Source organism: Hermetia illucens, chromosome 5 (assembly GCF_905115235.1).
Source record: "Hermetia illucens chromosome 5, iHerIll2.2.curated.20191125, whole genome shotgun sequence".
Classification (NCBI taxonomy): domain Eukaryota; kingdom Metazoa; phylum Arthropoda; class Insecta; order Diptera; family Stratiomyidae; genus Hermetia; species Hermetia illucens.
Window position 1 is genome coordinate 97,125,235 of NC_051853.1, and position 27,221 is coordinate 97,152,455.

General features: G+C 41.3%; 4 protein-coding genes across 4 annotated transcripts; 3 read left to right on the forward strand and 1 right to left on the reverse strand.

Annotated features, from left to right (window-relative positions):
• Nucleotides 1-4,791: 4,791 nt before the first annotated feature.
• Nucleotides 4,792-5,419, forward strand: LOC119657213 (cytochrome c oxidase copper chaperone). Its single transcript, XM_038064022.1, has 3 exons — nt 4,792-4,914; nt 5,018-5,150; nt 5,208-5,419. Exons 2-3 carry the CDS (start codon nt 5,032-5,034, stop codon nt 5,290-5,292), a joined length of 204 nt encoding a protein of 67 aa, XP_037919950.1. The 5' UTR covers nt 4,792-4,914; nt 5,018-5,031; the 3' UTR covers nt 5,293-5,419.
• LOC119657210 (DNA replication complex GINS protein PSF1-like) lies at nt 5,406-6,386 on the reverse strand. The gene is made up of 3 exons (XM_038064020.1): nt 6,168-6,386; nt 6,045-6,109; nt 5,406-5,987 (listed from the first exon to the last, which is right to left on the reverse strand). Exons 1-3 carry the CDS (start codon nt 6,237-6,239, stop codon nt 5,540-5,542), a joined length of 585 nt encoding a protein of 194 aa, XP_037919948.1. The 5' UTR covers nt 6,240-6,386; the 3' UTR covers nt 5,406-5,539.
• Nucleotides 6,387-6,493: 107 nt separating this feature from the next.
• On the forward strand, nt 6,494-26,101 carry LOC119657209 (regulator of telomere elongation helicase 1 homolog). Its single transcript, XM_038064019.1, has 11 exons — nt 6,494-6,815; nt 20,292-20,981; nt 23,198-23,398; nt 23,458-23,783; nt 23,841-24,047; nt 24,105-24,525; nt 24,657-24,905; nt 24,964-25,100; nt 25,293-25,422; nt 25,484-25,771; nt 25,828-26,101. The coding sequence occupies exons 1-11, from the start codon at nt 6,618-6,620 to the stop codon at nt 26,044-26,046; spliced, it is 3,066 nt and encodes a 1,021-aa protein (XP_037919947.1). The 5' UTR covers nt 6,494-6,617; the 3' UTR covers nt 26,047-26,101.
• Nucleotides 17,739-19,215, forward strand: LOC119657212. Its single transcript, XM_038064021.1, has 2 exons — nt 17,739-18,551; nt 18,619-19,215. The coding sequence occupies exons 1-2, from the start codon at nt 18,264-18,266 to the stop codon at nt 18,682-18,684; spliced, it is 354 nt and encodes a 117-aa protein (XP_037919949.1). The 5' UTR covers nt 17,739-18,263; the 3' UTR covers nt 18,685-19,215.
• Nucleotides 26,102-27,221: the final 1,120 nt, after the last annotated feature.

The window sequence follows — 27,221 nt, forward strand, 5'->3', positions numbered from 1 at the left end:
TCTGCTGAATAGATTTTGAGCTACGGTGGAACCCGATTTTCAACATGCCGTTTCGAGAAAAACATTCAAAATTTATGTGATTATTAACAATAAAATGTTAATTTACCATTAATATGGTGTACATTTTACGGAAAATTGCTTAAGGCTCATCAAGAAGAGCCTCCGAATCACTGGCCATGCCGGCTAAACTTTCATCAACCCACACATATTTTAGGACGGAGTTTGGCACTTGTGTAAAATAGGTGGAGGGAGAATACTTAATAACAGATACCAGGTTGAAACATTTGGAGGTAGGCGACATAATAAAGTTCCCGTCGATTATAACCGCACCGGTTCCCGTCGGTTATATAAGCCTATAGGCTTGAATGAGATACTATAGCTAATAGGTATACTCCTATCTGGAGTTGCCAAATATCCCATCAGGCGCACGCCTTCGTGCGGATAAGGAAACGCTCGGTGGATACGTTGTGGGTATGCACATGCCTGCATCAAAAGATATGGCCGGGTAGGTGGGAAGCCCACCCGTGGATAAAAAAGGAAACACAGAGATCAAACCAAATATGGAGGATGAGAAAGGTAGTTTTTTAATGGTGCAGGGCTTCGGGGATTCGGAATCTGGCGGGTTTTGAGAGTGGGCAAGCGAGCTCCCAACCGTCGATATCCAGCGACCGTAGTTCCTCAGTAGTGACTACTTGGCATCTAATGCTACAAGAGATCTTAGTGGACTGGAAATGAGATCTACACCGGATCCATTTTCGCAAAAGCTCAAAATTCGGAAGGTCACTACTGAGGGCAACATTGCCCCTAGACAGTTGACATTCGTCACGGGACTCGGAAGGAAACTTGGATAGTTCCCGGATTGACATAATTACCGATGCTGTAAAAGACGTGCTGTAGAGCGTGGAAATTAGCAAACTGCAATATCGTTTTTTTCACTAAGCGAACGCATAAATGACCTCTGTGAGTTCAGCAAGTAGAGGCGGAATATTCAGCAAAATATCAAGGTTCTGATACGTGACATTAAGTTGTCCTATATTAGGGCGGTGGAGGATAAAAACGTCTAGGCGTCATGTGGTAAAGTCAAGCGGAAGACGCAGGTGACGCCTACTCAACATAAGGTGGGTGAGGACACGGGCATACGGATTAGGTTCGGGATAAGGAAACCCCTTGATGCCCAGCAAGCAGCCAAGAAGAAACAGGCCTCTTCGTCGAAAAAAGCTGCGCCGATTAAAGTTCCGGGTAGTTCTTCGACTATATTCCCAACTTTGACAAAAGGGAAAGAGTTTACAGCTTGTAAACGCGAACAATGGACAAAAGCGGCAGAAGGAAAAAAAGAAAATTCATCCAGAAATACTTATTATTTCTAAGAAAGGAGATATGTCTCACCAATATCCTTCGGAAAGTCAAAGTCAATCCTGAATTGGCAGACCTGGGCGGCAGTGTAAGTTGTATCAGGCGTACGCAGAAGAGCGATCTGATGTTGGAGCTAAACAAGTCCGGCAAGAAGACAGTGAGCAAGCCGAAGTAAAAGTTCGAAAGCAACAGATAGTAATCAAGTGCAAAGACCTAGATGAGGTCACATCATGAGAGGATGCCTGTGCTGCGTTAAGGGAACAATTCAATTTTAAGGGAATAGAAGAAAGCGCGATAAAAAGAATGAAGAAGGCGTATGGAAGTATACAGACTGCTATCATTAGCTTGCCGGTTGAATCAGGGATTAAACTGATTACCGCCGACTTAGGGAGCAAATATGTCTCAAAAGATGCTTTGATTTCAGTCACTTTGCAGCAGAATGTACTAGTGAGCACGATATTTCGAGAAAGAGCAGGAAGTGCGGAGATGAGGGCCATCTTATCAAAGACTGCAATGGAGATCTACAATGCATGTTGTGCAAAGGGAAAAAGGTTGCAGGTGGTGGCAAGTCTCCGGCATATAGAAAGGAACCGGATCGTGGGGTTAAATTAGTTTAATACAAATCAACCTTAATGATTGCGAGGCAGCTCAAGACCTGACAATGGCATTCTCGAGAGCCGACTTTGTACGGGCAAAAGCTATTACGCTCTTTCTAGTGCAACATTAGCGCAATATGAGGAAATGCTAGACAGCTTGGTGTTTAGAGTGGGGAAGTCGAGTGACGAACACTAGTGACCAAATCTTGCTTGAAACCTTCGCGGAGCTAGACATTGTAATAGCCAACGTCAATCTGACTTACCTCAGTACCTCTTTGACAAGACGGATGGTTTGGCGGGTGAGTGAACACTACACCCACAGTGACCAGGACCACAGGAGGCGACAGCCGAGTGAGCAACAAAAGTGGAATAGGTGAGCTAGTTATCTCTCCGGGTAAGTGAGGCATGCGACTCTACAATGCCGCGACACAAGTTCTATATCAGTAGGCAACCAAACTACTGGTGGAACGAAGAAAAGTGAAAGTTGAGAGCATAGTGTTTGCGAGTGAGGAGGCTTTGCAAAGGACCAGAAGGAAGAGGGCTTTGCGGGAAAGTAAGCAGAATTGCTGGGATTTCGAACAAAGTTTTGAGAGTGGCTGTTAAAATCAGGCCCGCATGATTTATAAGTAAATTTGGATCGTGCATGTTCGAAGAAGTGTTTCGCTCTCACTAGAAAAGGTAGAGGTTGGTTCTGCTACCGAATCCCCAAAAACCGCCTGGAGTACCCTCTTCATATCGCCCTATCTCTCTTTTAGACACTATGGGGAGGATGTTGGAAAAGATGACATACAACAGGCTGCTTCCGTTCGTCGAGCTAGCGGAAGGTCTATAGGAGCGGCAGTATGGGTTTCGCAGAGCGCGTTCCACGGTCGATGCAATTACAACGGTCGTAGACCTGGCCCGGGAGGCATTTGCCACAAGTTCTGCGCGGTGATGACGCTGGATGTAAGGTATGCTTTTAACTTAGCCAACTTGGGTTGAAGTAAGTGCAACCTGGCTAAACTGGGTGTCCCTGGTTACTTAGTTCGGAAAATCGAGAGTTATCTTTGGGAGAGACTTCTTTGGTACGAGACGGCTGACGGGCCGAAGAAATATGTTGTCGTAGCAGGTGCTCCCCAAGGTTTTGTATTGGGGCCCCTGCTGTGGAACACGTTGATTGGTTTTGCAGACGACTTGGCAGTGGTAGTAACTGCGAAACACCACCAGGACGCGGAACTATATGGAAGTGAAACCATTCATGCCATCAAAGCATAGAACAAAATAGTAAAACTGCACCTGGCGGAAGATAAGACGGAGACGGTTCTTATTACCAATTGCAGTAAAAACAATACTCTCAAAATCCGGTTTGGTAATCACGAGGCCATTTCCAAATCAATCATTAGATATCTGAGGGTAATGATCGATGCCAAGTTGAGCTTCGGGGCGCACCTGGACTATGCGCGTGAAAAGACAGCAAAGTCTGGCTTATTTCCAGCAAGGATAATGCCTAATATTGACGGCCAAAATCTAGTCACCGGCTGCTTATCGCAGGGGTGGTGAAATCCATCGTTCTATACGCAGCTTCTGTCTGGGTGCGCGCACTAGATAACATAGTGAACCAGGGAAGAGTAAGTTTGGATGTGCATATAGGGCGGTATCTGGTGAGGCAGTGTGCGTCATCGCGGGGATGATTCCCTTGCATTTTCTAGCGAATGAGGCACACTAACTCTACCGAAGAAGGAGAGGGAGGGCTTCCGAACAGCCGCTAGGAAGGAGCTGTACAAGAGATGCGATAAAGATGGGATAATTCCGAAAAAGGCCGCTGGACCCACACACTGATCCAATGTATTGAAAGATGGGACGAGCGAAAACATGGAGACTTGAATTACCACCTAACACAGTTCCCTACGGGACAGGTGGATACAGGAAGTATTTGCATCGCTTCGGACTGGATGAGTCCTATCCACGTGCCCAGAGAAAGAGGAAGGTTAAACGACGCCCTCAACGCAGTTATCGGACGCTGAGTTCCGTAGCAAATTGGAATGCGGTGAACGCAACAGTAACTGCACAATAGTTCTTCAAGGACGCGGTGCGACTTTCCCTTAACTGCGACTGAGGAAAAGTTGGCGGGAACTGGGACGAGAACAGGAAAGCGCGAGGGGCGTGTGACTTAGTTGTGCTGGTGTCAACCAGAGCGCTCCTCGCCAAGTAATACTTCACGGTGGTCCCGCGGGGATATGGGCGGAGAAGTGGGGGTGGTTTTAGTGGGCGAGAATTCCACACACTGTTACAACCTGGCACAGCAGCGTCTTTTTAAGATTGTCACCTCCACCCATAAGAGAAACTAATATATACATGCATATCCAAAAATGAAGTAACCAAATCCAAATCGATTCCAAACTGAGATCCTGTGTTCAAAATAAACACCCGATCAAGGACGTCGAGTCCACATCTTTGTCATATAAACAAATTATAAAATTAAGTTTAGAAATTAATTAAAGAAATGCAGTGTGGATAAAAGGATCAAGTTACGCAATGCAGGATCAGCATCTTCACCCTTTGCTTGAAGAACATAAATATTGGAACTTAGCATTCACCTGTTCTATTGAAGTAACATCAATCAGAAAAATCAGTTACACGGAGGTCGTACCCGAATTCAATGCAGTGTATTAAGCTAGTTACAGTACAGTTCCTTTTACTCTAAATCAAAGTGTTCTACTTTGGATATGGAGATCTTTACACTTATGTATATATTTTTAAAAATGTTGGTCGTAACGCCACAACTTGTGTGGTTTAAATACGTCCTCGGAAAATGACATAACCAAAACTGTCGTAGATTTTTTTAGGTTGAATGTACTAGACTAAGTAATGACAGATAGTATATAGCCGAGCAAGGTCGTCATCTGTCATACTTTATATAAAATCTAGTCACCCGCACCTTCGATTTGAAGGAATAACAACTCGCCCTTCATCAATACTTGACCAAGTAAGCTTAAATACGTTTTGAAGTCACATTTATAAAGCAATTTCACTGCACTGTACGTGAGAATATATCATTTTCAAAATCTAACCTAATCTGATTGCTTCAGATTTCCTCTTCACTATGGGTAATGCATCGACTAAGGAGTCACAAGTTGCACCTCCTGCATCGGGAACGGCGGAAAAACCGAAATGCAAAGCCTGCTGCGCCTGCCCTGAAACCAAAAAAGCGCGTGATCAATGGTAAGCTATCGGCTTCAGTTACTGTCAAGGATTTCCTAATTTCGTTGGTTATTTCAGCATTTTGGAAAAGGGAGAGCCCAACTGCGGCGATCTGATAGAGGCGCACAAAAAGTGCATGCGTGACCAAGGTTTCAACGTTTAGCTGTGTAGCAGGAGCCAGTACTTATGTGGAGTGTAAATAACGCGAAAGTTAGAATTAAATAGGATTATTTTCGGCCTGGTTGCCCCAAAGTATTCAAATAAAAATAAATGTGATTGGCCACCGAAAACAAGTTTTATTGCCGTCGGACGAGATAATACTTAACACGAAATAAGATGCAAAGTATCGCGCTTAGGACAAACAAAGGAAGTGATCAGGGCAAAGAGACACCACCGCCCACTGAGTCCTCTCACGAGATGTGCTGCAGAATTCCCAGTCGGATCAGTGACTCCACTTGGGACCTCGGCAGGTAGTGTTGGCTGTTCTTTTTCAAGAGGATGACCTCCCCGTCCTCTAACTCGAATTTGCCGTAGTCCTCGAGACACCGGACCTCCACGAACAGTGACTTCGGTGGCTTCAAATCTCCGGTGAGGTCAATCCCTTGTCCGTCGCCGATCGACCGCATGTATGTAGCAAGCGATTTCGAGTATGAGTTGAACCATTGCGTTTCAGGTTCGCAGAATGAATTTTTGATGTCGTTTGGGACTATCGGGCCGAATTCCCAGCGAATAGCTTTAATGCGTTGAAGTCGTTGGTAGAGATAGGCGAGCAGGCAGCGTTTATTTCGCTGAATTGCTGCATGACGGAAACTCAGCAGAGGCCATAGTGTCCGGTCTCCTGAGTGGGAATATGCTGCGCTGTAAAACTAAGTTGATGCATTCATTTGAGGCAATTTCCTTAAGTAAAGTACTCACGCTTGTTGGCAGTTTTCTTCGAAAATCGCTTTAATTTCCTCAAGGACTTGTCTAACGCCATCATCCTGAAACAAATTAGAATTTCGTTGAAATGAGTGAGGCTTCACCTTGGTTCGCACTTACATCGAATGGTGGAAGCGTTTCAGATGTTCGCTGAAGTTCCTTAACTAATTCAAATGCTTTGTCTCCGAACATTATTTTCAGTGCCTATACTTCTAAGTGGACCTCTTGCCGCCTAAATATAGGTTAGGGGTCTTTGTTTTGATTTATCAAAACATACAAATGGTGAATTAAGATTGACTTTACTGTAGCGACCTTTGAAAAGGATCCTGAGAGAGCAGAAAATGCTTCTGTTCGAACTTTCTTTTTCAAATAATTCAATAATAGATTGGAATTGTTGCTCAAAAAACTGAGCAAATCATGAAAGTGACATATCTTTGGCGGGAATTTAACGTCAAAGACATCGAGTGACATTCCCGGATCTGTTTGAAGGCGCGATTGCCATTTCGTTATTGACAGTAATATGTAATTTTTGTGTTTAGGATTAACAGGAAGCGATTGTGACTGCTCAAGATGCCGGAGTGTGTGATTAATGGAGTTCCGGTGAACTTTCCATTCGAGCCGTACGACGTTCAGAAAGCGTACATGGCAAAGGTCATCGACTGCCTACAAAACCGCACGAATGGGATGCTGGAGTCGCCGACAGGTACGGGAAAAACCCTGAGTTTGCTCTGTTCAACGCTCGCGTGGATTATGACGAAGAAGGCGCAGGTAATTCCAGTGCAAAATGTCCACTCTTTCAAAATAAGCTGCTGAAGTGTGCGTTGTAATTTAAAGGTCGTTTTCTCCTCTTGAATTTACAGAAACTTTTCTGATTATTTGGGAAAAGGTTTATGAAGTAACTTGTTTTGTTGTCAAAATATATGGAGGATAAACAATATCAACATCAACCACGACGCAACAAACAGTATCCGCTTTAGACCTGCCTTAGTGAGGAAGCACTGCAGACTTCCCGGTTTTGCGCCGAGGTCCATCAATTCGGTGTTCCTAAAAGCTGCCTGCTGTCCTGGCCTAGGCTATCGTTCCATTTGAAGCAGGGTCTGCCAAGTCTTCTATTTCTATCATAGATATTGCCCTTGTAGGCTTTCCGGGCTAGATCATCCTCACCCATACGGATTAAATGATCCCCCCACCGCAACCTATTAAGCCGGATTTTATCCACCACCAGGCGATCATGGTATCGCTAATAATTTTCGGGGCCAAAATTCTTCGGAGAAATTTTCTCTCGAACGCGGTCAAGAGTTCGCAATCTTTCTTGCTAAGGACTCAGATCTTCCAGCGAATGAGGAGGAGATCATTGTCTTATACAGTAAGAGCTCTGACCCTATGGTGAGACGTTTCGGGCGGCACAGTTTTCGTAAGCTGAAATAGGCTATATTGGCTGCCAACAACCGTGCGTGGATTTGATCGTCGTAACTGTTATTAACGATTTTAAAGTTATAGTCTCCTTTCTTTACTGTTCTTATTTGACCAGTGCAATTTGATGTTGCTTCTTTGTTCTTTGTGCTGACGTTGCCACCATGTACTTCGTCTTACCTTTAATTATGTGCACCCCGAGATTTCGCGCCGCCTGCTCGATCTGGGTGAAGGTGGACTGTACATCTCCGTTTGTTCATCCCAAAATGTCAATATGGGCTAGTCGTTGGGTCGATTTGAAGAGGATGGTGCCTCCTGCACTGACGTCTGCATCGGGGATCACTTTTTCCAGGGCGAGGGCATGCTGGTCAAGGTCAAGGTCAGCCTAGTCAGTCTTATCAATTTCATCGGGATATCAAATTCTCTCATGGCCGTGTACAGTTTTACCCTGGGTATGCTATCATAGGCGGCTTTAAAGTCGATGAATAGATGGTGCAACTGTTGTCCACATTCCAACAGTTTTCCATCGCTTGCCGAAGAGAGGAAATCTGATCTGCTGCTGATTTGCGTGGAGTGAAGCCTCTTTTGTATGGCAAATGATATTTTGGGCGTATGGGGCTATCCAACCTAACAAGGTAGCGGAAAATATCTTACTCAGCAACGTGATACCTCTATAGTTGCTGTACTACGTGATATCCCATTTTTATATATGAGACAGATAATACCTCGTTGCTAGTCATCAGGTATTGATTCGCTGTCGAGCATCAGTTGATGAATGTTGGTAAAACTTCAGCGCCTGCTGCGGCTGCTCCATGTACTTCTCGAGTTCACAGACTTGTTGATTCTCCTAGGCTTCCTTTTTCTGTCTGTGAAATCGCTTCTCCATTCGACGGAGTTCGTGATAGGCCCCTTGCGCGTGCCCGGAAACCGGTCCCTGCCCAGCGCATCTCTTGCAACGCTGTTATAATAGCCTTATATGGGGACAGGATATCAGCTAGTTGCTTAGCAGCTCCTTTTCTGCACAGGGATTACACGTTCCACGAAAAAATTAAGTCGTTTTCGTTGTCGGGTTCGTTGTTGCATTGTCAATCCTGGCTTCGTAACTTTGGTTTTCCGTTTAACCCTTGGAGGACCAGTTCGTAGGTTTTGCCCCATTTTTAGGCGTGTGCGACTTGCATTCATCCTTCTTCGTCTGTAGTTTTTATTAAGAAAGAACTCCCTCCCAGTGACCACCACGTCGAGGTGGGTTTACTAGTAGGGTTGTTGGTGTTGGTTCAAAAGACGTTTCCCTGGTTTTATGTTATGCTAAATTGTGTATACCAATACACGTTTTGCCCTGGTATCGATACTACCTTTTGACCGCTCTTTATAAATATACAGCCCAAATTGAGGATAATTGAAAGGTAGGAATTTGAAAAATCATTGTATAAAGTTTACCAGGGTAGCGCAGTACCTGTAGTTTTAATCTAGATGCGATCAAAGTACTCGTTGGAGGTTCTGTAGAAAATTAAAACAGTCTTATCTGAAATCCAGGTCCATCAGAGGGTGCCCTCTGAAGTTTCAAAACAAAACTCTTCATCGAATGACCTTGCACTATGGATCCACTTCTCTTGAGATGCTCATTCGTTTAGATATTGAAAGCTTTATGATGATCATCGGTAGATTCCTTCGTTCCCTAATATACGGCGGTATCCTCATGCACTCCTTTGTAAATGAATGCTTGAAATTACGTGAAAAGAACAAAAAGGGGTTTCCTTCTACTATTACCTTCGATAGTGGACTGTTTATCAGACCAATTCCAAAAATGCCTAATTTGATTTAATATTGGGTTCCCAGCTCTTGTTGAGGCACTTCAGTGAGTATTTTACTTCAACTTCACGGTGATTTGGAAAGGGGACTACAAACTTACCTGTCAAAACGCTCTTTTCCGCCCTTATTACAAAAACGGAAGAAAGGGAAGTGGGCGATGTGAACACAACTGGTATAATGTCGGTGTGTGGATTCTGCCTGGACACCGTGAACTTGGGAAGGTTCCTTGCCAACAGAAGGCACTGTGAAAGAAGACGAAGGAATGAGGACATGGGCGTTGCTACACCACCACCAAATCGGACGCAAGGAAGCGAAATTTTCGGCGTAAGCTGGTAACCTGGGTGAGATCCACATTGGTCGCAGCAGACTCTTCAGTCAGCGGCGGTATTTACATTCACTTATGTCTATGAACATTGGACCAGTAAAGGTTTAATAGTTGCCTCTACTAACTTATCCTACGGTTCTTTGTGTTCTCCGCTGACACAAGAATTGATGGATCTGGCATAATATGCAGAATCAACCGGCCCTGAACTCTTTAACAGGTTGTGATAGGAACGCTCAGAATATTTTTGAAGTAGTAGCAAATGCAATCCTAGAGGAGAGAAGCTTCACTGGTCTGATGACCGCGAAGGTAGGGTACGTCCCTACGTTCGTGGGGCCAAGAAGAAATGAAGTAATTGACCTAGCAATCTGCATTATAAAGTTTTTGGTTAGAGGCTAGTGGATGTTAGATGAAGTCTTACTGTCAGGTCACCATCATTTAGAATTTAGTCTGACTGTTGCAGGCAAACAATCTGTAATATAAAGACGAAATCTTAGGAACGGATTGGACAAATTTCAATGTACCTCCTCACAGCAAAGTGCAGCTTCCTAGGGGACTAAGGACTTCTTTGGGAGATCAGTTGGAAACTCTGAATTGCACACTTTTAGAGCGCTTTGAAGAAACTTGTCCTGTTCCCTAAAGCCAAAGCTATAAAAGAGTTACATACCAACCAACCAGATGACTTCTAAATCGTGCTTGTGAAAGCAATAAGAATGAAGATTAGTTAAATTTCCGAAACTTACAGCGTAAATAAATACAGAATTGGAAGGGGTAATATTAGCGGTTCCTGTAAACTTTTCAACGCGATAGTGTTGCAAGGAAATCGAGACAGTGCGAGAGCGGTTGTTACCAAATGAAAAGACGAGAGCTGCTATAATACCCTTTGAACACCTCAAAGCACCTGGCATGGATCTATCCAGAATTGGCAAAGGAGGGTATAGAGCAACTTCTAAGAAATATAAGTTTGTGTTTAGGAATGTAAGGGATTCGTGAGTTCGCCATCCACTTGATAGTGGAGCGGAGCGATTGGAAAGAAACTTCCTCTCTCTATTTCTGGCCCATGGGCTCCTCGTTCTTGGCTTGAATCCAAGTTTTTACAAAAATAGATGAATGTTTCGTCCAGGGCAGAGGCAACGCATCAGACGCTGCCTCCCCGCTGCTCTAGGAATAGCGTGATTGAAGTGGTTACAAGGTGTTGTTTGCCCTCTTATATACAATTCATATTATAACACGACATGAATATGAACGTGCTCCAACTGCAGCGAGTGGCATCACAGCCACTAACGGAAATCCTGCGATACATAAACGAATTCAAATTATTCCGTTAGACGGGGGAATCGAGTACAATGGAGCGTTAGTGTCTGATCACTCAAAGGCTTTGCCTTTCTCCACCTCATCCACACGCGCACACACATCTAGTAATTTGAAATGGCGAGACTTAATAGGATGTATTAACGCAGGTTTTGATGCCACATCCTCTTAAGACAGCGACTGCTATCGGAAGAGCGAGGGAGCAGAGTCCATAACCGACTCAGATCCCTAAAGACAATCGTGAGCATTTACGAAAGATAATAGCACTCCCCATCTAAAACAAGAGATCTCTTTTAACTCCCCAAACAATTGTTTACTTGGTGTCTGCAGTCTGATCCTGGTTAGCATGCTAAGTTTGCCGGTGTGGTACCCTATAGACTAGTGACCCGAAGAAGATGCTGTAGCCCTGCATTATTTGCGCGCGTCTAACCTCAAAGCTCTCGCGATCGGGTCTTGTTGTATGCTGCTCAGATTCTCCTTGAATTAGCGTAGGTGGAGAGCCTTCGTCATATGGAGGTAGCGAATGTCAAGTAGTACTTGTAGATTCCACCGTTCACGGTTGCCAGCGGAATCCGGACTTCACCTGCCGAGGGATTGTTTATTTTGCTATCAGAGGGATCACAGAACTTGCCGCCCAGATGGTTCAGTGCGTCTGCAAGATGTCGCCATTGGGTACTTAATGGCCGCTCGACCGCTGCACTGACTCCACAGACCATTTTTATCTGCCGATAAAGAGTATTGTATCATATCTTCGTAACATATGACCGGTCTTGCACTCTCCCTGAAAATTCAAACAGTAGACAGGGATTCTTACAGCACTGCACACTACATTGTGTTTAATATGGTGGTGCAGTTGCGGTTCTTTTTATCCTATTGAGATTGGTTTTGTTCTATTGCTTAGCGCCGGCTACCTTACAACAGAATCATATGGTAGGTAGTGGAGAGAAATGTTACTCTTTACGGTGAGGAGACTTATTTCGACTCACTCACTTAGCTGAGTCGACTGAAAAAGTGCCTCAAAAGATTATTATTTTCACTTCGCATATATGATAGCTTAAAACAATAAAATACATCTAAATTTCAGAATAAACAGTTTGCCTAAGATATTGTGATTTTTGACATTCAAACGTTTTGAAAAACAATAGATTTATTCTTTGAATAAAAACAGAAAAATCTGGGTGTATTGAGATTATATGTAAGTTAACACATTCCTATCTCTGCCGCAATAAACACGCTCCTCAAGTCAGCGTTTACCTGTAATTCACTGTATAAACTCAAGAAGCGCATTCCTAATATTAATTAATAATTCTAGTCCAACACTGTTCTATGCAAATTGTGTTTTCTTAGCATCACACAACAAGCTGATATCGAGTAATTTGTCTAAAAAGATGATCGTGTTACGCAACCTGGGCTCCGGCTGAATCTGAAAAAACATAATGATGATGAAACAGCCACTACTGTCAGATGTAATGATCTGCCAAGAAACGAATGATTTAAGCATCTCGGATGAATGCTATTAGCCAATGAAATTGCTGCTCCCATCAGCACAACTTGGATGAAGTCGTCGCATTCCATGAGACTTCACTAGCTAAGATTGACTTGAACATCGAAGCTGGTAGAAACCATTGAAAAATCTATCCAAACGGTGATGGCTTCTCTTGACGTTCTGCGTTAGACTAACTTGTTTGTTGTGCACGAGCAACATAGAACGAGGACGGAGAATCGCATACTTCTGGACTTCCTCCCCGTATATATTTCCGTGATGACCAAATAATTGCTCTCTCGTTCAGCATCAAAACAAGTCTGCTAGTACTTTTTCGTGTTCCTGGATATCTGGATTATTTTGCACCCGAAAATGCTACGAGCCTTTCGGAGTGTGCTAGCTCACTGCTCGCTTAATTTCACTCGTTCCTTGGTATACATTGGTCAGGGTTTGCCGAGTTTAAGCCAAAACCAAAGTCAAAAGTCTAGTCTTATAAATTATTTTATCAATTCCCTGTTCAAAAACGCTGTTCCGACATCGATTCAGCAAACTTCATAATCTTTGGTTTCCGCTATAGAGAATATTGAAACCGGGCGAGTGGCTACAAGTTTCATCACATATGTATGTTTGCGGTAACTGTCAGGGCCGTGTAAAAAGGGAAGAAATAATGCTAGAACATGTAGTAGTCACAATCTCACCGTACAAAATCAAGTGGAACAAGGGAAAAATGATTGAAGCACTCATAAGTAATAAAATATGTAGATGTTGAGAGATATTTCGGAAAAATGGGAAACCATAAGAATTTGAGAACAAAAAAGGTTGGAAAAATAAGTAAAAACCCTCAGAAACTGCACAAAAATTGGAGGTGCATCTGAAAAGATAGTATTTATCCATTCTAATGGATATCAAATCTAATCTAAACTAACATACTAACTAGCTCGTGCACTGCACAATAAGGTGAGTGTATATGGAAAAATTGGCCAATACTAAATTAAATTAATTTAAATGGAGGACCCACTCAAAGTAGTGACTAGATCGAGCACCTAATTTGGAAACTAATGAATGGGACGCCTAGATACGTATTTCGATCCTGTCGCCAGAATCTCATCAGTAGGCTTTGAAGAACATGATGTAAAAGATAAGAAGAGATAAAATAAAAAAAGCTAATTTATCCTGTAAGAAGGATACCTAACAATTGAGACAATTAAGTTAGATATATAATAAGAAGTTGAGAAAGAACCGATGAAAAACATTAGTTCAATGTACGAAGTAAGAAGAAAAGTATAAAAGGGGAAGAGAATGAAACAGTGAGGATACTATTTAATTGTGCAAGCATGAACGATAAACAGAGTAATAAGGAAAAACAGTCTTACCTGAGAAGGGAAAAACAGCTAGTCCTCAATTGGTGTTCGATGAAACAAACAGAAGAAAATTGCACAATACACTTAAATTCAAATTCTGAAAACCAAAGTTATATGGTCAGAGTTAAGGACACCACAAAAATGCACTGCACCAGGAATCAAGGACGTAAACACCGCGCTAAAAATGATAAAAGGTGATCAAACGAAGATAAAAAAGAAAATTCAAAAAACCGTGACACGAATTAAAGAACCACAGGTATAGAACGAAAAACGAACCGAAAACCGAAAAACGGAAAGAAGTTCACAAATGAAAGACGAGAGGATCAAGTGATCTATCCTGTGGGCACGAATAAACTAAGTAAAATATTATGAAACAAGGAAAATTGTATCAAGAAACAAAATCCTATGTAACTGCAACTGCGTATTATCTTTAGCGAGAAAGAATGAAGTACGCAATTAGTTGCAGATAACGCATTTTAACACATAGAGATTGTTTGTTTAGGAAAGAAAAAGGGTTTTATGTGAAAAAGATTGGTTTTAAGTAATATGGACACAACTGTGTTTACACAATTAATTGAGAGGAGGAATTGCGGAAGAAAATGTGTGAATCGCGCATGAAAAAGAAAAGATCAATTTAAAGATGTCCATATAAAATGCTCGTAACGCGTAGTAAAGACGATAGGTGCCAAGTGTGAAGGATATAAAAATTAGAAAGTAGTACATGAAATATATGGATTGAAAACCATAAAGGATGAAGGATAGATGACAGAATTAATATATTGGAATAAACAGATACAATTAATATATTGGAATAAACAGATCGAGCAGGCGCGAGATCTTGGGCTGCACATCAATCAAGGCAAGACAAAATATATGGTGGCAACGTCAGCACCGAAAACCAACCAACCAACAACATCAAACCGCACTGACCAAACGGGAAGAATAAAGATAGGAGACTACAACTTTGAGACCGTTGATAATTTTTCCTATCTAGGGTCGAAAATCATAACCGATAACAGCTACGATGATGAAACGCACGGTTGTTTGCAGCCAACAGAGCCTATTTCAGCTTACAAAAACTGTTCCATTCGAAATGTCTCACCATAGGGTCAAAGCTCTTACTGTACAAGACTATGATCCTGCCTAAGATGGAGCGATGGCGTAGGTCAGGATGCCAGACAGCTTTTAGGGATATCGAATTGGTCACCTCGGTGCAAAACCGGGATGTCTGGAATTCCTTATTAAGGCAGGCCTAGACCGGATACCGGTTGTTACGCCGTTGATGATGATGATGGGTGAAAATTATGCGGAAAAACCCGGGGTGATTTACGCAGGCACTCTAGTTATTTATATAATTCTCTAGCATCCTCTTTTGAAATTTGTAGCTCTCCTTCCGAATTTTACATCGATGCAGCGGGTGATACTTTGGACCGTCATTTGTTGCTCTAATAATAATAATAATTTTTATTTTTTCCGGATTGCTTCTCTTGTGTAGAGGGTTTCAGATACACACCCTATTCACGCTGCGATTTTTGCGGCAGCAGGGAATCCACAAATTACTCTCCAGTTGTGACACTCATAACGCATATTCTTCCTTGGTTTCTTAACAATTATTCCCAGCCTTTGCCCCCTAGGAAAGATTTCAAGTTCTCAGAGGTCCCCAGAGCAAGTCGCAAGGAAAGACATTTCAGCTTTAAGCTTGTCGACTGTTTTGTTGGTTACAGTTTTTTCAGCTTGATATTTCTGAGTTTGTATTTTCAATTCAAAAGTTGTTCATAATTTTTGGGTTTGCCTTGCATACTCCACATACTTAAGACGAGCTTCCTGAGATACTACTAAATACCGTTGGGCGAAAACTGTTTTATATTGACATCATTTATTGTGATTGCTACGATTGTAGAAATTTGACCTTTCCCTTTCTCAATTCCCTGTAGTATTAAAGACTTGCTCTCTTTCTGAAATGAAGTTTAGATAGGTCTATAGAATAGAATAGATGAACGCGGCTTTTGTTGAAATCTGAAAAGGAATAATGCAAACTGCAAGCAAATCTTTGTCGGATTTATCTGGGCTGTTATCCTGAAATTTCTGTTTGTAAGTTGCATGGCTACTGCTTCCATCATATCTCCATTTATACGTCATAATTTGTTCACGCTGCCTTGTTTGACCTATAATATAGTGAAACCAACAACTGCGCCGGGAGATTCCACTTGTTCAAAAGTTAACACTTCCCATCTTATTTTAACTTCCAAACAACATCTATTGGACAATAAAAATCTCGACTGGTAAAGCAGAATTGTTAGCAAGAGGTTTAGGCTTGATTTTCTGGGAGTGTTTTCCTTTTGCGGGACGCCCCAATTGCTCGTTTTTCTTCGACTTTACTAGCAAAGCGTTGGGTCATTTCTCGACCATATTGGACCTGCACCATCTCACGTCCTTCTTCTTAATCTAGACGTGCTTTTGCTGTCCTTTGCCTTCTTCTTGCTGTTCTTTGGTGGATATGTGGTGCCGCCTAATACCCTAGTTTGTGTGTGATATTGGGTTTTCTTTGGTGTTCATTTTGTTCCCATTAGTATAGAAGTCAAAAATTCTGCTGTGCATGGTAACATCCAACTTTTCACGTTGGTGGTTAGGTGTTAGGGAGGCTTCGTTCGAATACAGCCAGACGGCCTTAATTGCAAATATCAAATAGGGGCGCGGTACTCAGAATGCGGGCTCTTTTTTTAATCCTCCCTCTAAGTCCGCGATGCTTTGCTGGAGATCACTTCGTTCAGCAAGTGGGTGTCTTTACGCACTAGCGATACAGCTAAGCAAGAGATTAAAGTTCAGTTTACATAGCAATTACTGTTACTGTTCTACGGCCAGTGCAGACAAGTTGATGAAGACTTGGAGCTTTTGAGTAATAGTGAGGGTCAATTTTCATGTGCTACCCCTATATAGTAACATGGAAAGAACATTAGCACAAAACAGTCTCAACTTGATCTTGGTGTTAAGGTAATTGCATTTCCAGATTTTAGACAGATCACCGAAGGCAGGTCTTTTAATGAGTCGAGCGACATCCTGTTCGATGCCACTTTCTTCAGAAACGACGCTCCCTAGGTATACAAATTGCTCGACTTCTTCGATGCTCTGCACATTAACGCAGCTAGGGAGAGTGCGATGACCCGTCAGACTAAGAACCTTGTTTTTGTTGGTGTTTGTCTTCAGTCCGACTCTTGCCTCCTTTTCTGAGTATAGAGTGTTAAAATTATAAACGCTATAATGAGAAATAACAGCTTTTTTCGATTTATTGGCGTGAAGGTTATTACAAGAAGAACTATATAGAAATACTCAAGTTATGAAGGAACGTTTAGGTCTAAATTCAAAAGTACTAGATTAATACATTGTAGTATGGTGAATGCAAAACTACTAAACAAATACGTTGTATGTAGTATGGTGAGCAATTAACATTTGAATACAGACCAAGGTCCATGACCCGGTGAGTGAACAAACAGATATCATCAACGTAGTCGGGGTGTTTGAGAAAAGATGTTATAGTCCATTGAACTCCTCTACGACCACTGGACAAGGACAGCATGGAGAACGACACCGATAACCACAAGAAGTAATATTGGTGATAAGATGCAACGCTTGCGAACTGCGTTTTGCATTCCAAATTTATTAGAGATTTTACCTCCATGCAACACGTGACATTTCGCACCATTATTTGCCGCTGGGAGAATATTTATTAGCGTTTCTAGAATGTCCCTTATGCTTTTCTGACCAGCGCAATAACAGATTTTGTAAACTTTTGCAATTTCTATCGCCTCGTCATCGGCGGCACACTATTTGAGCACAGGGCCTGCACAGGGTTAGTTGGGTTTCCACTGATTTGCAACGAAAATCTAATCATATGGACAGCTGTATTACTATAAGCAGTTAATTTGGGAGTTGTTTTGAATGTGCGTAACAAAAGAGTAATTGCAATCAGCTGTAAAAGGGGCCACCATCTGATGGTCGTTTACCCTTGCTTGCCTGCAGCTACTGTGTCTTCGTTTATGGAACAGGGCGCCATCCACTCAAATTCAATACGGGCAGTTTCCACGATGCGGTTGTCGTCAAATAGTGAAAAATTTTCTTGTTACGCAAACGAGATAAACTCTACATAAACCGTTGGAGAATATTGACGAATACTGGGCCACCATCAAAAATTTCTTTATTTCTAGGGTGGATGAAGAGAACTCCAACTCTATTGATGGCAACGACAGCACGACACGCTAACGTAATGATGATGAAACAGGCACTATCACTGTCGGATGTAATAGTCTGCTAAGAAACGAGCGATTTAAGCATCTTGGATGAATGCTATTAGCCAACGATGAATTAGCCTCCGAAACTGTTTCTCCCATTAGCGTAACTTGGATTAAGATTTCGCATTTCACAGCTAATGCTCTTTATCATCGACTCATCAACGAACGTCTGAAATCTTCCGCCGAAGAAATGAAGACAAGCGCGACCGATATGGAATTGTCTTGCATAAGATGGTCATAGAATTCTCGGTGACGAGAGCTAAGATTAACTTGAACATCGAAGTTAGTAGAAACGATCGAAATGTCTACCGAAACAGTGATGGTTTGTTGTGCACGGACAACATCGAACGAGGACGAAGAATCGCATCTGCACTTCCCAGTAGATCTTTGCGGAGTGACCAAATAATTGCTCCCCCGTTCAGCATCAAAGCAAGTCCGCTAGTATTTTGTCGTGTTGCTGGATATCTGGATTATTCTTCACTAGAAAATGTTACGGGTCTTTCGAAGTGTGCAAGCAAGGTATTTCAGCCTTGAGACTTGAGCCCTTTTGCCGTGAAAATGAATTTCAATATTGCGTTGTTGACAGAAGCAGAAGCGACTACAAATACAAACAACAAAACTGCCTGCAGTGTTTCTATGGCCCTGTGAATAACGATAATGGTAGTCGAAAATTAGCGATGAAGAGGAGCTAAAGATGTGGAAGGAATACTTCGCGACTTTTCCGTATAGAACAACATTCAATGAAGTCCCACCCCTTGAGAATGATATGCAAAGCCACTGTAACGTAAGGATGCGAACGGCCCCTAGAATAAGCAAATTTATCTTTGTTATTAACACGTTCAAAAGGAGTAAAGCCGCGGAACTTGATGTTTCTCTTGTAGAATTTTTCCATGTAGCCTCAGCAGTTTCGGGGAAAAGCATCCGTCCTGGTGTTGCGAAAATAATATCTAAACTATTTTAAGGACGCTCAGGGAACACCACAATAGCTTGATCGACAGAGAGAGAGAGCAGGCTGGTTTCCGTTCTGGATCTCCTGTATGGACTCCATTAACACCTTTCGGATCATTGTGGAGAGTGTGTGGAGTTGAGATCCCCGCTCCAATTGTTTTTCATCGATTTTGGGTAAATTATGGGCAGAGCCAACAGTGAGGCAATCCAGAATGGTCTACGCATTGCGAGTATTCCCAAAAAATTAATAGTTATTGTCAGAGCGGCATATGATTGCACAAAATGTCATCGGCTGAAGATGTTGACGACATTTGTTTACTGATTCGCCGAGTCGTAGAGCATCGGTCTAACGTTTCTGGATTTAAAGGAGGCTGCAAAGTCGTACCGAAGATAATCGCTAATAAATCCAATATTCTCAATTTGACTGGTTATCGGAGTCTTCCAATCTGCATTAATGGGCAGAACATCGAGCACGTCGAACAGTTTCTATATCTAGGTAGTATTGCTTCTGGCGACGCTGGTACCCAATTCCATGCGTGAATGCTTTCGCTACGCCTTCCATCCAAGCTTTCATCAATTGATGTAGCGTCGTGTCTCAGGTTACTCTTACCTGACACAATTACAAATGGAGAAATTTGTCGGGGTGGGGGCCCGATGCCTATGAACATGTTGATGAGAAGATGGAAATGGCAATGGATTCATAACTTATTGAGAAAGACCGATATACCCGGTTATGCCATACAATTCAGATTGTATCGCTCTAGAAGGACGTGGTGAAGAACAGTGGAAGAGGAGTGCAAGCTTTTGGAAAAATCGTGTGAGGGCTTGGGGTGTATACCGCTTAAATGGTAATTCGAGTTATGAAATTCAAGAACACCGCCGTCCATTGACAATCTATCGTGGGAATTTGCTTTGCATTTTGGTTGGATTCATCAAACTATCGGTAATCATTTGACATCCACGGTAAACCGAAGCCGTTAATGAGCGTCGATGCATGTATTGCAAATTTTTTCACAGATAGTGCTGGACTCCGTATTGTGAAGATCACGATACAGCAAATTGAATAGTCAGTTTGGGAGGTTCTCCCTCATACGTTAAATGGCCAGGTTCTTACCGCATATAATGACCATTGCATTTGGGCCTCTTCTTTTAATTGAAACACACTGAACGCGTGAAAGATAGCAGGTGGATAAAATCTTCGGATAATGTATCGATTTGTTAAATTTGAAATAAATCTTGTAATTAGATGCAGCCTGCATTTCTTTTTTGTCAACATAGATAATAGATGAATATGGTTCTTCTTTTTCATAGCTGCAAGCACAACAAACGAAACAAGTCGACATAATGAAGGAATTGCAGAAAAAGTATGGATATGATCCGATGAAGATGGGAGAATCGCAATCGTCATCTTCCAATGTAATGGATGAATTGGATGCAGCATGTGGAATCTCCGGGAAAAACTGGAACGTGCCAAAAGTCATCTATGCTTCGCGCACACATTCCCAACTAACTCAAGCAATGCAAGAGTTGAAACGTTCATCGTACAACTTTATGAAAGCCATAATCTTAGGGTCTCGAGATCAACTTTGCATTCATCCAGATGTTTCGAAAGAAACGAACAACTCCGCGAAAGTACAACTTTGTAAACTGCACATGCTAACCAGGACGTGCTCATATTTCTTGAAAGTCGAGGCAAATAAGAATAGCCCCCACTTTTTAGCACAAAGCATTATGGATATTGAGGACCTGGTTTCCGTTGGGCGCAAGTTGAAAACATGTCCTTACTACGCATCCCGAGAACTTGTTCAGGATGCAGACATCATTTTTATGCCGTACAATTATTTGCTGGATCCGAAAGCGAGAAAAGCGAACAAGATTGAATTAAACAATACTATAATTATCTTAGATGAGGCGCATAATGTAGAGAAAATGTGCGAGGAGTCAGCGTCGGTGCAGGTCAAGTCGTCGGACATTGCATTGTGCATAGATGATCTTACACAAGTGAGTTATGCGTTTATGTATAATTAAGTTACAGTGGCGGAAAAAAACTGGTCAAAGCTTTTAAAGATGTTTTCAGTTAAAAAGAGAATCTTTATGTTATAAATTATATCTGATTTTGTAGCAGATCTATTTCAGTTTTTGAAAAAGGTCATAAAGTAATTGCTTATATTATTGCCATTTTCGTCAATTATTTGGACGAAATAAAAAACATGCTCAAAGTAATTTTCTTAGTTTATTGTTGATTTATTGTGTTGTTAGAAAATGATTGCCAAAGAAGCTGAAGCCCTTTATCGTTAAAGTGGTCAAAGAGTAGTAGCTAGGGAATTAAGTATCTCGCAGTCCGATTCTCTAACGTAAACTTCGTTGCAAAATTGAAAGGTGGCGGACATTCGAGGAAGTCAGCTGACACCCAGGACCGTTTGCATGTCCGCATTATGTGAAAATATCCATTTAAAATGGTGTCATGTCTTAACTAGGACGACAGCTCGTAGAAGTTGGGAGTCACGAAAGGTGCGGTTAGAATTATTTTGCGGTGGATAATGTTTGTTTTATGACTTATTGCAACATAGCATGATGTTGTCGTGTCGTATGTTTAAGGATGGAAAATCAAATGCTTTCCGACCCTTTTGACTATTTTCCCCCGTTTCGCAGTAATAACTGCACAACAGCGCTGAAGCATGGAGTGAACAAGCTAAGACATCAGATCCATTGGGAACCTCGCACATTATTTCTCATTGGGGGTGTAAAGGTTAGTTGTTTTTGTGAAATTGCGTTCCATGGCCGTTTTGTCAATGATTTCCTAAAGACGTTTGATGAGATTTAGGTCAACGGTTTGTGCAGACCGTCAAATGGCATTCAAATGTTTGTTAGCCAGCTAGCTTTTCGCCATTCGAGCTAAAAGTTTCGGATTATTGTCGTGTATTAAAATGCAATCGTGGCCCAATTTCCCACAAGGATGAGGTAGCATAGATCCCGATAATAAATTACAATATTTGGCTGCAGTCATTACACCCAGGACCTTAAACATTGGGCCAATTGTATCACGAAGAAACAACACCTTTTACCATACATCGACCTCCATGTTTGACCGCGGGCATCTGGTGTCTGACGCCCTAACGTTTTCCAAAAGGAAGTTAAATATAATGAATGCCTTCTGTTGAAAAGATCATGAATTTTGATTAGCCAAATCATAAGATACGGCGATAAGACAAGATAAGCTTTTGACACTCTCTTCAACGGGCTTTTTGGCGAATTATAATCTTGCGTAGCAGTTTTTCCTAAAATGATGATTCACATTGAGGATTTAACAGACTTTATTAACAAATCAGGAGTCAAACTGTAAAAACAGTTATATTCTTACTGCTTTAACGTTTACATTATGATGCACCACTCTTTATTATATATGCACATTACACATCTCATTAGTGTCCAGCAACATAATCCACACTGTACATCCATATCCTTTTAAACCCTCTGACCGTACAAATACCAGTCTAATTGTGTTGTTTTTCACCCTACTAACATCCCATTGCTCACATTCAAACGAAGCATAATGAATTGTCCTGCGCAAGAAAATCCTCGAAACAAATAAATGGAAACACACATTACAACGATAATACCACTTTTGACAAACACAAAATTAGTACATATACAAGGAGTCTCAGCTGTAAAGGGCAAATTGCCTATACGACCGAGTGACAGCTAGCCATCTTTCGTCTTCACGTACGGTCATCGTAAGCCGGACTAGGGAACTTAGCTCTCTCTGATGTAGCTTACCGGGACATCAGTTGGCTCCGTTGACTTCTTCGGATGTCCGTTATCCTTCTTCTTTGTCTTAGGGAATTGGACTTCGAGCTGCTGAGCTCCTTACCTACTACTCTCTGACTAGAGCCTTTTTGTATCAGTTTAACAATAAAGGACTTCAGCTTCTTTGGCAATTGTTTTCTAACAACACAATAAATCAACAATAAACTAGAAAAATTACTTTGAGCACGTTTTGTTCCAATAAATAAACTATAAATTGGAAAAATTATTTGCAACTGGTGTTTTTTCGACCAAACAAATTAATAAAAATAGCAATAATGAAATAGAAAATAATGACAACTTTTTTCAAAAATTGAAATTACATGTTTTAAACTGTTCGTTCATATTTGACGAATATTCTAGTGTATAATGAACTAAACGGTAACAAATACTGTCAATATATTTATTGTTAGGCAATGAAAGCGTTTTCAGATAGCGCCCTGCTAGATGGTGATGACGACGCCCCAAAAGATTTCACTGTGGAAGACCTGGCGTTATTCAAAGAAATGCTCTTAGACTTGGAGAAAGCTGTTGACGAAATCGAAGTGACTCCGATTACGGGAGGTACTACATTTCCTGGAGGTTTCATTTTCGAACTGTTGGCGAAAGCGAATGTATTTTTCTTTCCCATATATTGTCAATTTCACTGGAATGTAGACAAATTCCTTTGCAGATAACCCACGGAAACCAAGCTATGCTCAACCGACTTTTGGAATCTCTCATTCAATATATAACTGCTGCAAATCAGAGCAATCCAGTATTTCGGAGAGGTGGAGGTCTGCAAGTTCTTTCAGATTTGTTAACTATAGCTTTTGCTGGCAAAGACGAGAACGCTGATGAGAAAATTAAAAGATGTTTTAAAGTTCACGTGGACGTGGAAGAAGTGAAAGAGAAAAAAACATCGACGAAAAAGGATGGATGGATAACACCGAAAGGCGGGACTATAACAAAGACACGGGCGAAAGTGATAAACTACTGGTGCTTTAATCCAGGATATGGGTACTGTGCCTAAGGTTAAGGATTTAGGAACAGTTAACTTATCGGGTTTTATTCCAGAATGGGTCAACTTTTGTGCTCGAACGTTCATAGCATAATTCTAACGAGCGGCACTCTTGCCCCTTTAAAGCCTCTTATAGCTGAACTTGGCATTCCAATATCAGTGCGTTTAGAAAATCCACATATTGTAAGCAAATCGCAAGTTTACGTTAAGATCGTGCCATTCGGCCCCGATAAGGAGCCATTGATCTCGAATTATCATAACAGGTTGGTAGGTGGAAAGCAATGAAAATATTCGGTAATCATAGCAGGGTCTTTTTCCAGGGACAACGTGAAATATCTTAGCTCGTTGGGTCGCACGATTCTATCCTTTTGCCCAATTATACCTGATGGTCTGCTCATTTTTTTCCCTTCGTATCCTCTCATGAATAAATGCATAGATAGCTGGCAGGCGAGTGGTATCTGGTCACAAATTAGCCGACATAAACCGATTTTTGTAGAACCACGCGGTAAAGATGCATTTACAAGTACTATGACAGAATTTTATGAAAAGATCAATGACCCCACTACTAAGGGAGCGTGTTTCATGGCTGTTTGCCGAGGAAAGGTGTCAGAAGGTTTAGATTTTGCTGATAAAAACGGACGAGCAGTGATCATAACTGGACTACCATTTCCACCATTTAAAGATCCACGCGTTATGCTTAAAAAGAAATATTTAGAGGAGAATCGGACGAGAGAGAATGAGGTGAGAAAAGTTACATTTTAGGAAAATATATAATATGTTGCAACCGTTATTTGCTTTAGCACATGTCGGAGCCTTCTATGTGAACATTCATCACTAGAGACTACCATAAAAGCTTTCTGAACTTTTATCAGCTTCTTTCAGGTGATAGTTGGTATGCGTTGGAGGGAATTCGTGCTGTGAATCAAGCAATAGGTCGTGTTATCCGTCACAAAGATGATTATGGGGCAATCCTGCTATGTGATTCGCGGTTTTCTATGTCGTCGCAACGATCACAACTTTCAGCATGGATTCAGACACATCTCCAAAATACTCAACCACCAAGTAATTTTGGGCAGTTTATCAGTGAAATGTCGAGATTTTTCCGAAATGCCCAGAGTACTGTAAGCAATTTGTAATCAATGACGGGTTTCCAGGCACTTTACCTTTTTTAAATTTTAGCTCCCGCAACCGTGTAAACGTGAAGTTACCTCGTTTAGTGAATCAACTGATGATAATAAACGCTTCCAGTTAGAGCTAGCTGACATAGGTGCAGTGCGGAAACGCTTGAATATTCCTAGCCGCCCTACTCCTAACATGTAATGATATTATTATTTGGGTTCACAGAGGCTTGTACATTTTGCGATATGGTAATTGTGGCTTTGACTTTTCTTCTGAGAAAAGTCTGCGAAAAGCAAAGTAATTACCACTTGTGAAAGAGAATGCTTGAAATAGCAGAACCGAAACTTCTCATTAGTTGATTTTGTTTTAAATTATTCTTGTTTTTGCAGAAAAATCGAAAACGCAAATGAAGTTTCTGCTTGGCACCCGAATGAATATAAGGAGGTGTACGACAATGTTCTAAAGAATCAAACCTTGAACGGGAAAGACTTCAGTAGTCGTTTAGAAGCAAGCGTTTCGGTGAGCTAAGATATTTTATGTTCATAAATTCGTAATTTCTTCTACGTCGTTCTTTAAGTAGAGTATAGACTTTAACAAATACGAAATGAACAAGGGTCCTACACTGTCTACTTCATTGGTGACAATTCATAAACGTGAAAAAATCTCACCGATCGGTAAATGTGAAAGTGGGAGCCAAATGGTTAAACGGCGCAAGTTGAAATTGGTTTCAAACGACCAAGGATCAGAATCACAATCATTGAGTTCGTCTGATCCAAGTTGCTCGGAGTCGTCTTCTACTTCAACAGGGCAATCTAAAGAAACAAATGACCAATCACTTCCAGCTGATCGAACAGAACTTTTGAAATTGGTATGTTGAAAAATTGATTCCCAGTAAAGTAAAAATGATGAATGTCTTATTATCAGATAAAATCTTCAGTTCCGGCTGCTTTGTACAGCGAATTTGTGAGAGCTTTGATGACATATCAGAAGGATGATAATATCGCTAAGCTGACAGAAGTGTTGAAACGCGTTTTCCAACATCCCTGCTTAGAATACTTGTTACGTGGAATGAAGCGTTTTGTTAAAGCAAATCACAAGGACAAATTCGACGAATATTTAGGGCAAAGTAGTCATAACGTTTAGAAATGTTGAAGGTTTCAAAATGGTTTTACATTAATAAAGTTTTTGATATTTTTAAGTGCCATGTTTTTCTCGTATTTATCTCCAACACTGATCGCATAAATGAGAATGCAGATTGGTTACTACAACTGAAGTACAAAAATTTAATTTGATTTTGGAATGGTTTATAAAATTTGTGAAACACCTCTTCAAGTTTCACTTCATCGATCTATATCTTATTGAGGGCTTTATGCTTCGACATAATTTTGGACAGAGTAGATGGCGTCCGGTGGGCGAAGTTTTTCGGGTAAGGCCGCAATTGCGTTTTGGGCATCCTCATTGATATTGGCTCTCATGTTTATGATTGTGTTAGTGTATGTGGCTACATTTGGTATTGAATTTTTCCAGCTTGGTGTCAAAATCAATCGTAGAAGGCGGCGATCTGAATAATATCGCAATGCTAATTCATCAATTTCCTATTGGTTGTTTGTAAAAGATTGCTTGGTTATATGAATTGTGTTGCGGCATTACTCCAACGCAACATTTTCGTCTCTATTACCGCGAGGCTTCTTTCATTGTTTTCGGTAGTTGGCCAGCACTCGTAGCCATAGTGGACAAAAGGACGAACTACGTTGCAGTAGATTTGAGGAGTTTGTCGATGCTCCAGTTGCAAAGAACGCCGCAAAAGTGAATACGAATACGCCTGTATTCTTACGTCCGAAAGTGAATACAAACGGATTTGTGTGAATACGAATTTTGTTAGATGAATATTTACAAGTGCTAATATCAATTTTTTGTATTGAAAGCTTAGTATTCGCCTGGATAGCGAATTTGAGCGTCTATATAGAGAAGTCAAACTTAATAGCCAATAAGAAAACTAAAAGCCGTTGCAGGTGTAGACAAAAAATTATGTAGATATAAACTCGAAAGATATGAAGAATTGTTTTGTGAAGAGAAAGGATTTGAAAGCAAGGATATCTTCATCTTCCTCTGCGCCTATGCCAGGTAAATGTCGGTGCCTTTTGTAAGACATCAATCAATTTGAACATTCTGTAGCGTTGCTTTTCTTCGACCATATTGAGGTGGTTGTGCGTTCTTGTCACTCAAGTGGTGTTTTATTCAATTCACTGAGCCAGAGTGTGATTAAAACGCGCAATTAGCGCCTTTCGGTTCTGGTCTAACTTTTAATATCGATTGAA

What these genes read in the sequence shown, in the direction of transcription:
- LOC119657213 (XM_038064022.1), top strand. Translation starts at nt 5,032, where the DNA reads ATGGGTAATGCATCGACTAAGGAGTCACAAGTTGCACCTCCTGCATCG. An exon ending in AAAAAAGCGCGTGATCAATG is followed by an intron (nt 5,151 to 5,207) that starts GTAAGCTATCGG and finishes TGGTTATTTCAG; the next exon opens with CATTTTGGAAAAGGGAGAGC.
- LOC119657210 (XM_038064020.1), bottom strand. Translation starts at nt 6,239, where the DNA reads ATGTTCGGAGACAAAGCATTTGAATTAGTTAAGGAACTTCAGCGAACA. An exon ending in AAACGCTTCCACCATTCGAT is followed by an intron (nt 6,110 to 6,167) that starts GTAAGTGCGAAC and finishes AATTTGTTTCAG; the next exon opens with GATGATGGCGTTAGACAAGT. An exon ending in GAAGAAAACTGCCAACAAGC is followed by an intron (nt 5,988 to 6,044) that starts GTGAGTACTTTA and finishes TTAGTTTTACAG; the next exon opens with CGCAGCATATTCCCACTCAG.
- LOC119657209 (XM_038064019.1), top strand. Translation starts at nt 6,618, where the DNA reads ATGCCGGAGTGTGTGATTAATGGAGTTCCGGTGAACTTTCCATTCGAG. An exon ending in ATCGGACGAGAGAGAATGAG is followed by an intron (nt 24,526 to 24,656) that starts GTGAGAAAAGTT and finishes AACTTTTATCAG; the next exon opens with CTTCTTTCAGGTGATAGTTG. An exon ending in GAACAGAACTTTTGAAATTG is followed by an intron (nt 25,772 to 25,827) that starts GTATGTTGAAAA and finishes TCTTATTATCAG; the next exon opens with ATAAAATCTTCAGTTCCGGC.
- LOC119657212 (XM_038064021.1), top strand. Translation starts at nt 18,264, where the DNA reads ATGGTCATAGAATTCTCGGTGACGAGAGCTAAGATTAACTTGAACATC. An exon ending in TTTCGAAGTGTGCAAGCAAG is followed by an intron (nt 18,552 to 18,618) that starts GTATTTCAGCCT and finishes CGTTGTTGACAG; the next exon opens with AAGCAGAAGCGACTACAAAT.